This window comes from Phaenicophaeus curvirostris, chromosome 27 (genome assembly GCF_032191515.1).
Source record: "Phaenicophaeus curvirostris isolate KB17595 chromosome 27, BPBGC_Pcur_1.0, whole genome shotgun sequence".
NCBI classification, from domain to species: domain Eukaryota; kingdom Metazoa; phylum Chordata; class Aves; order Cuculiformes; family Cuculidae; genus Phaenicophaeus; species Phaenicophaeus curvirostris.
The window spans coordinates 4,390,166-4,399,346 of record NC_091418.1 but is presented as its reverse complement, the minus strand read 5'-3'; the positions used below and the strand labels follow the sequence as shown (position 1 = coordinate 4,399,346).

General features: G+C 63.7%; 1 protein-coding gene across 2 annotated transcripts; it reads left to right on the top strand.

Annotated features, from left to right (window-relative positions):
- The first annotated feature begins 922 nt into the window (after positions 1-922).
- LOC138731662 (cytosolic purine 5'-nucleotidase-like) lies at positions 923-9,148 on the top strand. 2 transcript variants are annotated; one of them, XM_069877748.1, is made up of 18 exons: positions 923-1,008; positions 2,974-3,047; positions 3,132-3,249; positions 3,337-3,432; positions 4,414-4,505; positions 4,594-4,651; positions 5,247-5,340; positions 5,432-5,485; positions 5,572-5,655; positions 6,068-6,109; positions 6,191-6,283; positions 6,501-6,567; positions 6,657-6,827; positions 7,818-7,869; positions 7,954-8,014; positions 8,097-8,273; positions 8,389-8,484; positions 8,579-9,148. In XM_069877748.1, the coding sequence occupies exons 1-18, from the start codon at positions 932-934 to the stop codon at positions 8,621-8,623; spliced, it is 1,551 nt and encodes a 516-aa protein (XP_069733849.1). In that variant the 5' UTR covers positions 923-931; the 3' UTR covers positions 8,624-9,148. The 2 variants fall into 2 exon arrangements, with proteins under 2 accessions (XP_069733849.1, XP_069733848.1); XM_069877747.1 differs by having other exon boundaries at positions 6,068-6,283.
- Positions 9,149-9,181: the final 33 nt, after the last annotated feature.

Genomic DNA, 9,181 nt, shown 5'->3' with positions numbered 1-9,181 from the left:
ATTCCCAGCCGGGGGGGGGGGCGGGGAGGGCACCGGGTGGGGGGGGCACAGGAGCATCACTGCCCGTCTTGGGGGGCACATGGGAACGCTGCCCCTTTTGGGGGGACATGGGAGAGTCACCGGCATGTCTGGGGGGTCACCATCCCATTTGAGAATAGGGGGTGCACGGGGGGGTCACCATCCCGTTTGGGAATAGGGGGTACATGGGGGGGGTCACTGTCCCATTTGGGAATAGGGGGTGCATGGGGGGGTCACTGCCCCATTTGGGAATAGGGGGTGCATGGGGGGGGTCACCATCCCATTTGAGAATAGGGGGTGCATGGGGGGGGTCACTGTCCCGTTTGGGAATAGGGGGTGCATGGGGGGTTCAGCGTCCTGTTTGGGAACAGGGGGTGCATAGGGGGGGTCACTGCCCCATTTGGGAATAGGGGATGCTGACCCATGGGGGGTCACTGTCCCGTTTGGGAATAGGGGGTGCTAACCCATGGGGGGGTCACCGTTCTGTTTGGGAATAGGGGGTGCATAGGGGGTGCTGCTACCCCAGGGGGGCACGTGGGGGGGTGTCACTGTCCCATTTGGGAATAGGGGGTGCATGGGGGGTGCTGCTACCCCAAGGGGGCATGGAAGGGGGGGTCACTGTCCCATTTGGGAATAGGGTGTGCATGGAGGGGGGACACTGCCCCAGTTAGGGGGGGCGCAGGGATGTCACTGTCCTGTTTGGGAATAGGGGGTCCATTGGGGGGGGGGTCATTGCCCCATTTTGGGGGTCGGTGTGGGGACACGGTCCCGGGGGGGGCCCTGCCGGGTCCCGTCGGTGGCTCCGGGAGGGGAGGGGGGGTGGGGGGGGAGGAGGGCGGGGGGCGGTGCCGCGGGTCCCGTTAAAGCAGCGCTGGCCGGGGTGGGGGGGGTGGGGGGGCCTGAGGCCACGGGGATGGGCAGCGAGGGGCAGCGGGGATGGAACCCGGCACAGGGAGACCCGAGGGCGCTGCGGAGGGACTGTCAGCACCGGTGGGGATGGGGGGGGGCACGGGGGGGGGGGAAGGGTCCGAGGGGAGGGTCTGGGGGGGGGGGAAAGAGTCTGAGGAGAGGGTCTAGGGGGACAGAGTCTAGGGGGAAGGGGCTGGGGGTGTCACCTGGGGGGGAAAGAGGGGGGGGTCTGGGGGGGGACAGATCTGGGGGGGTCACTTAGGGGGGAGAAGTCAGAGAGGAGGGTCTGGGGGTGACAGAATTTGAGGGGGAGGGTCTGGGGGTGTCAGTGGAGGGGGGGGGAGAGGGAAAGGGTCATGGGGAAGGGGCTGGGGGGGACAGGGCTGGGGGGGTCACTTGGGGAGGGAAAGGGGGGAAGGGTCTGATTGGAAGGGTCTGGGGGTGGGAAAGGTCGGAGAGGAGGGTCTGGGGGGGACAGAGTTTAGGGGGAAGGGTCTGGGGGGCACTAGGGGGGGAAAGAGTCCTGGGGAAGGGTCTGAGGGGGGGGGACACACAGGTCGGGGGGGGTCACTTGGGGGAGGAAAAAGTCGTAGAGGAGGGTCTGGGGGGGACAGAGTCTAGGGGGAAGGGTTTGGGGGGTCACTTGGGGGGGAAGAGTCTGAGGGGAGGGTGGGGGGGGGGGATAGAGGCTGGGAGAAAGGGTCTGGGGGGGACAGAGTTTAGGGGGAAGGGTCTGGGGGGGCACTAAAGGGGGGGGGAGAGTCCTGGGGAAGGGTCTGAGGGGACAGGCCTGGGGGGGACAGGGCTGGGGGGATCACTTGGGGGGGAGAAGTCAGAGAGGAGGGTCTGGGGGTGACAGAATTTGAGGGGGAGGGTCTGGGGGTGTCAGTGGAGGGGGGGGAGAGGGAAAGAGTCCTGGGGAAGGGTCTGAGGGGACAGGGCTGGGGGGGACAGGGTCTGGGGGGGGCACTTGGGGGAGGAAAAAGTCGTAGAGGAGGGTCTGGGGGGGACAGAGTCTAGGGGGAAGGGTCTGGGGGGTCACTTGGGGGGGGAAAGAGGGGAAGGGTCTGATTGGATGGGTCTGGGGGTGTCACTGGGGGAGGGAAAAGTCGGACAGGAAGGTCTGGGGGGGCACTAGGTGGGGAAAGAGTCCTGGGGAAGGGTCTGAGGGGGGGACACACAGGTCTGGGGGGGTCACTTGGGGGAGGAAAAAGTCGTAGAGGAGGGTCTGGGGGGGACAGAGGCTAGGGGGAAGGGTCTGGGGGGGTCACTTGGGGGGGAAGAGTTGGAGGGGAGGGTCTGGGGGGGGATCGAGGCTGGGAGAAAGGGTCTGGGGGGGACAGAGTTTAGGGGGAAGGGTCTGGGGGGGCACTAGGGGGGGAAAGAGTCCTGGGGAAGGGTCTGAGGGGACAGGGCTTGGGGGACAGGGCTGGGGGGTCACTTGGAGGGGGGAAAAGTCGTAGAGGAGGGTCTGGGGGGGACAGAGTCTAGGGGGAAGGGTTTGGGGGTCACTTGAGGGGGGGAAAGAGGGGAAGGGTCTGATTGGATGGGTCTGGGGGTGTCACTGGGGGGGGAAAAGTCGGAGAGGAGGGTCTGGGGGGGCACTAGGGGGGGAAAGAGTCCTGGGGAAGGGTCTGAGGGGGGGGACACACAGGTCGGGGGGGGTCACTTGGGGGAGGAAAAAGTCGTAGAGGAGGGTCTGGGGGGGACAGAGTCTATGGGGAAGGGTCTGAGGGGGTCACTTGGGAGGAGGAAGGACCCAGGGATGCGGGTCCGGGGGGGGCTGCAGGGGGTGGGGGGGGCATTTAAACACCCAGGCCAAACCAGGGGGGGCTCCCCCTCCCTGCTGCCCCCCCTGCCCCCCTCCCCTGAGCTCCATTTCCAGCTCAAAAGCAGATTTTTCTGCTCCAATAACTCCCTGTGCTGCCCTGGGGCCGAGGCTGGGGGGAGCAGCTCCCCCCACCCCACCCCCCCAAGAGGCAGGGATGGATTTGAGGACCCCAAAATCACCCCCCCAGCCTTCATCCCCCCCCCCATCCCCTGCAGAATCTTCGTTAACCGGAGCCTGGCGCTGGAGAAGATCAAATGCTTCGGCTTCGACATGGATTACACCTTGGCCAGTGGGTTTTGGGGATTGGGGGGGGGGGAAGGGAGAATTTTTGGGGTCCCCCAGCCCTGCCCACACCCCCCAACTCCCCTCGCAGTGTATAAATCCCCTGACTACGAGGAACTGGCCTTCGCCCTCCTGCTGGAGCATCTCGTCTCCATCGGGTACCCACCCGAGATTCTCGCCTACAAGTACGACCCCAACTTCCCTACGCGGTGAGTTTTTGGGGGGGTTTTGAGGGAAATCCCCATTTTTTTTTGGGATTTGGGAGCCCCAGCCCGCTAACGGGGTGCGTGGTGCAGGGGGCTGGTGTTCGATGCCCTCTACGGGAACCTGCTGAAGGTGGATTCCCACGGGAACCTGCTGGTGTGCGCCCACGGATTCCGATTCCTCAAGGGGTGAGAGCGGGATCGGCACTGGGAATGGGACTGGGAATGGGACTGGGAAGGGCACTGGGAAGGGCACTGGGAATGGTAATAGGATTGGGAATGGGACTGGCACCGGGAATGGCACCGGGAAGGGACTGGGATTGGCTCTGGGATTGGCACTGGGATTGGCTCTGGGAATGGCACTGGGGAAGGGACTGGGATTGGCTCTGGGAATGGCACTGGGGAAGGGACTGGGATTGGCACTGGGAAGGGACTGGGACTGGCACTGGGAAGGTACTGGGACTGGCACCGGGAATGGCACCAGGAATGGCACCAGGATTGGCACTGGGATGGGCACTGGGATGGGCACTGGGATTGGTAATGGAATGGCACTGGGAATGGCGCTGGGAAGGGACTGGGATTGGCTCTGGGATTGGCACCAGGAAGGGCACTGGGACTGGCACCGGGAATGACACTGAGAAGGCACCGGGATTGGCACCAGGAATGGCACTGGGACTGGCACTGGGAATGACACTGGGAAGGGACTGGGAATGGCACTGGGAAGGGACTGGCATTGGCACTGGGATTGGCTCTGGGAACAGCACCAGGATTGGCACTGGGAAGGCACCGGGACTGACACCAGGATTGGCACCAGGACTGGCACCAGGACTGGCACATTGGGATGGGTTGGGATGGGACTGTGGTGGGTTGGGATGGGTTGGGAATGACACTGGGAAGGCACTGGGATTGGCACTGGGATTGGTAATGGCACTGGGAATGGCACTGGGATTGGCTCTGGGATTGGCTCTAGGAACGGCACCAGGATTGGCACTGGGATGGCACTGGGATTGGTAATGGGAATGGCACTGGGAAGGGACTGGGATTGGCACTGGGAAGGGACTGGGAATGGCACTGGGATTGGCACTGGGAATTACACTGGGATTGGCCCTGGGATGGCCCTGGGATGGCACTGGGATGGCACTGGCATCGTTCTCCACTCTCCCTCGCCAGCGCCGAGATCCTCCACTATTACCCCAACAAGTTCATCCAGCGGGACGACACCAAGCGCTTCCACATCCTCAACACCCTCTTCAACCTCACGGGTAAGAACCACCCTGTACCCCCCAATCCTCTCTCCTTGGGGCGCTGCCTCCCCCGAGCCCCCCGGCCCCTCACAGCCCCTTCCCGCAGAAACCCACCTCTACGCCTGCCTCGTGGACTTCTTCTCCAACTGCTCCAGATACACCAAGTAAGGAGGAGATGGGATGGGGCTTGGACCTGGTGGGTCTGGGGTGGGTTGGAATGGGGTGGGATGGTCTGGGGTGGGTTGGGATGGGTTGGGATGGGTCTTAGGTGGTTCGGGATGGGTCTGTGATGGGTTGGGATGGTCTGGGATGGGTCTGTAGTGGGTTGGGATGGGTTGGGGGGTGTTGGGATGGGTTGGGATGGGGCTGGGGTGGGTTGGGATGGGTTGGGATGGGTCTGGGATGGGTTGGGGGTGGGTCTGGGGTGGGTTGGGATGGGTCTGGGGTGGGTTGGGATGGTCTGAGATGGGTCTGGGTTGGGTTGGGATGGGTTGGGGTGAGTTGGGATGGGTTAGGATGGATCTGGGGTGGGTTGGGGTGGGTTGGGATGGGTCTGGGATGGGTTGGGGGTGGGTCTGGGGTGGGTTGGGATGGGTCTGGGATGGGTCTGGGGTGGGTTGGGATGGGTTGGGGTGAGTTGGGTTGGGTTAGGATGGATCTGGGGTGGGTTGGGGTGGGTTGGGATGGGTCTGGGATGGGTTGGGGGTCTCTCCTTGGTGGAGCAGCCCCTTCACCCCCCAACTTTCCTCCCATCTGCAGCTGCGACACCGGCTACAAGCACGGGAACCTCTTCATGTCCTTCCGCAGCATGTTCCAAGACGTGCGCGAGGCCATGGACCAAGTCCACCTCTCGGTGAGGGCGATGGGCATGGGGAGATCCGAGGGTGCTGGGGGTCCCTCAGCCCCAGGGGCGGCTCGGACCCTTCCCCCCGTCCCCTCTGCAGGGCTGCCTGAAGGAGAAGACCCTGGAGAACCTAGAGAAATACGTGGTGAAAGATGTGAGTGTCTGTGGACCCCGTGGACCCCTCAGTTGGGTCCCCGTGGCCTCCACTGGCCTACCCAATGCTGATTTGCCCCTCGCCAGCCCCGCGTGCCGCTGCTGCTGAGCCGCATGAAGGAGGTGGGGAAGGTCTTTCTGGCCACCAACAGCGACTACAACTACACCGACGTGAGTAGAGAGGGAGCTGGGTCCGTCCAGAGCGCGTTCTGCTCTCCAGGGGTTGGTGGTGGCACCTCCAGGTCTCAGGGAGGTCTACAACTTCCTGAAAGGAGGTTGTGGAGAGGAGGGAGCTGGGCTCTTCTCCCAAGGGACAGGGGACAGGACGAGAGGGAATGGCCTCAAGCTCCACCAGGGGAGGGTCAGGCTGGACATCAGGAAAAAAATTTCATGGAAAGGGTGATTGGGCCCTGGCAGAGGCTGCCCAGGGAGGGGGTTGAGTCCCCTTCCCTGGAGGGGTTTAAGGGACGGGTGGACGAGGTGCTGAGGGACATGGGTTAGTGATTGATGGGAATGGTTGGACTCGATGATCCGATGGGTCTCTTCCAACCTGGTGATTCCGCGATTCTCTGATTCCTTGCAGGCCATCATGTCCTACCTGTTCGACTTCAGGGATGGGGACACGGTGAGTCCGTCCCTGGGGTGGCCCGAGGAGGGGATGGAGGTGCCGTCTCGGCCCCTCCCTGACCGCCCCCCAACCCCGCAGCGCCCCTGGAGATCCTACTTCGACCTCATCGTGGTGGACACGCGCAAGCCGCTCTTCTTTGCCGAGGGCACCGTCCTGCGCCAAGTCAACACGGTGGGTGCCGCGGGGAGGGGGTTGCGGTTGGGTGGGTGCAGGTGTCCCACCACCCCCACCTGTGGACCCAAGGCCAGGTTGGATGGGGTTTGGAGCCTCCTGATCCAGCGGGAGGTGTCCCTGCCCCTGGCACGGGGTGGAACTGGATGGGCTTTGAGGTGCCTTCCAACCCAACCCATTCCATGATTCTCTGATTCCATGACCTCTTGTCCCAAAGGACACGGGGAAGCTGCGCATCGGGACGTACACGGGGCCCCTCCAGCACTGCGCCGTCTACTCCGGCGGTGGGTGAGCACCCGGCCGGGCTCCGCGGGCAGCACGGGGGTCGCGCCCCGCGCCGTGGCCCTCATGTCCGTCTGTCTGTCTGCTGCAGGCTCCTCGGACATCGTGTGCGACCTGCTGGGTGTGAAGGGCAAAGACATCCTCTACATGGGGGACCACATCTTCGGGGACATCCTCAAGTCGAAGAAGCGGCAGGGCTGGCGCACGTTCCTGGTGGTGCCTGAGCTGGCTCGGGAGCTGCAGGTCTGGACGGAGAAGAGCGGTGAGCAGCACATGGCCGGGGACGTGGGCAGGACCAGCTCGAGGAGGTGGTTCAGGGCCTCCTAATGGTCCTGGATGACAAAACCAGCCCCATGGGACACGCCCTGATGTCCCATAGTGGTCATGAAGGCAGTGGGGGGAATGCTGCCTGCACTCATCACAGAATCACAGGATCACCAGGTTGGAAAAGACCCACGGGATCATCGAGTCCAACCATTCCCGTCAATCACTAACCCATGTCCCTCAGCACCTCGTCCACCCGGCCCTTAAACCCCTCCAGGGAAGGGGACTCAACCCCCTCCCTGGGCAGCCTCGGACAGGGACCAATCACCCTTTCCATGAAATATTTTTTCCTAATGTCCAGCCTGACCCTCCCCTGGTGGAGCTTGAGGCCATTCCCTCTCGTCCTGTCCCCTGTCCCGTGGGAGAAGAGCCCAGCTCCCTCCTCTCCACAACCTCCTCTCAGGGAGTTGCAGAGAGCAATGAGGTCTCCCCTCAGCCTCCTCTTCTCCAGGCTAAACACCCCCAGCTCTCTCAGACGCTCCTCGCAATCCTTGTTCTCCAGCCCCCTCCCCAGCTTCGTTGCTCTTCTCTGGACTCGCTCCAGAGCCTCAACATCCTTCTTGTGGGGAGGGGCCAGAACTGACCCCAGGATTCGAGGAGCGGTCTCCCCAGGGCCGAGTCCAGAGGGAGAAGAACCTCCCTGGCCCTGCTGGCCACGCCGGGTCTGATCCAAGCCAAGATGCCCTTGGCCTTCTTGGCCCCCTGGGCCCCTGCTGGCTCCTGTTCAACCAACACCCCCAGGTCCTTCTCCTCCAGGCAGTTTCCAGCCAGGCTTCTCCTAGTCTGGAGCTGCTCAGGGTTGTTGTGCCCCAAGGGCAGGACCCACCATTTGGCCTTGTTAAACCTCATCCCGTTGGTCTCAGCCCATGGATCCAGCCTGTTCAGATCCCTCTGGAGCCTCCCTCATCCCACCCTGTTGCCCTTGCAGAGCTGTTTGAGGAGCTGCGGAGCCTGGACCTCTTCCTGGCAGAGCTGTACCAGTGAGTGGGGACGGGGACACGGGGCGGGGGACACCCGCGAGGGACCCTCCAGGTGAGCTCCTGGCCGGCTCTCTCCCCCTCCAGGCACTTGGACAGTGGCAGCAGCGAGCGCCCCGACATCAGCTCCATCAAACGTCAGATCCAGGTGACGCGGGGGCTCAGCCCCTCGCCTGGGGAGGCTTCTCGGAGGCGTTGGGTGCCCTGACCGTCTCGCTGGGCCCCCGCAGAAAGTCACACACGAGATGGACATGTGCTACGGGAAGATGGGCAGCCTCTTCCGCTGCGGCTCGCGCCAGACGCTCTTCGCCAGCCAGCTGATGCGCTACGCCGACCTCTACGCCGCCTCCTTCCTCAACTTCCTCTACTACCCCTTCAGCTACCTCTTCCGCGCGTCCCCTGTCCTGGTAAGCAGCTCCCAGCCCTTCCCTGCTCGCGCGCCGTGTGCCTCAGTTTCCCCTCGGAGCCCGGGTGGGGCGCGGGGGCACCCAGACACTCTCCTCCAGCCTCTCCTCGCCGCAGATGGCACACGAGTCGACGGTGGAGCACGGCCACAGCGGGGAGGCCGGCACGCTGCTGGCCCCCTGGCTAGCCCAGAGTGGCCACCTTGACCAGCAGGTGGGTGCAGGGGGTAGGAAAAAACCCCCCGATGCCGCAGGACTCGCAGTGCCGGGGATGGTTCTGGGCACTGAGCAGCCCTGGATTCCCGCAGGAGGCCAGCGGCGAGGAGGAGGAGGAGGAGGATGGAGAAGCCTAAGCCCAGCGTCCCCACCTTCACTGTGACCCCCCAGCCAGCTCGGGGCCACCCAGGGATCGCTGGAACCCACCTGGCCCCCCACCAACCCACCTGGCACCCCACCAACCCACCTGGCACCCCACCAACCCACCTCGTGCTGCTCTGGGGTCCCAGCAGCACGTGGCGCTCGGCTCCAAGGGACTTTTGAAGCGGGTGTTGCTACCTGGGAACCCCTTTGCTGTCACTCGCTTCCCTTTCCTACCCTTTTCTATTTATAAAAGATAAACTCCTGGCATCACAAAGATGGGAAAATTGACTGTTTTAAAGGAAAGCTGCTTTGTGCCCCCCCCGCCCCAAGCCTGGGAGGTGGAGGCAAAGAGCAGTTCCCAAATCCTCGGCTGACAGCCCCTGAGCAGCCTCCTCGCTGTCCTGCACCCCAGGCTTGCTCCGCGCCCCAAAGCGGAGCCAGAGCCACAGCAGGACTTCCAGATGCTGCTCTGAGCCTTCTTCCAGCATTGAGGCTTCTCAATAAATACGCTGAACGAGTGCTGGTGGTGGCTGTGTCCAGGGAGGCAGAAG

Coding starts and splice junctions, on each gene's coding strand:
- LOC138731662 (XM_069877747.1), top strand. CDS start 932: ATGGGCAGCGAGGGGCAGCGGGGATGGAACCCGGCACAGGGAGACCCG. Junction 6,568..6,656: donor CTGCGCCGTCTACTCCGGCG/GTGGGTGAGCAC, acceptor TGTCTGCTGCAG/GCTCCTCGGACATCGTGTGC. Junction 6,828..7,817: donor GGTCTGGACGGAGAAGAGCG/GTGAGCAGCACA, acceptor TTGCCCTTGCAG/AGCTGTTTGAGGAGCTGCGG.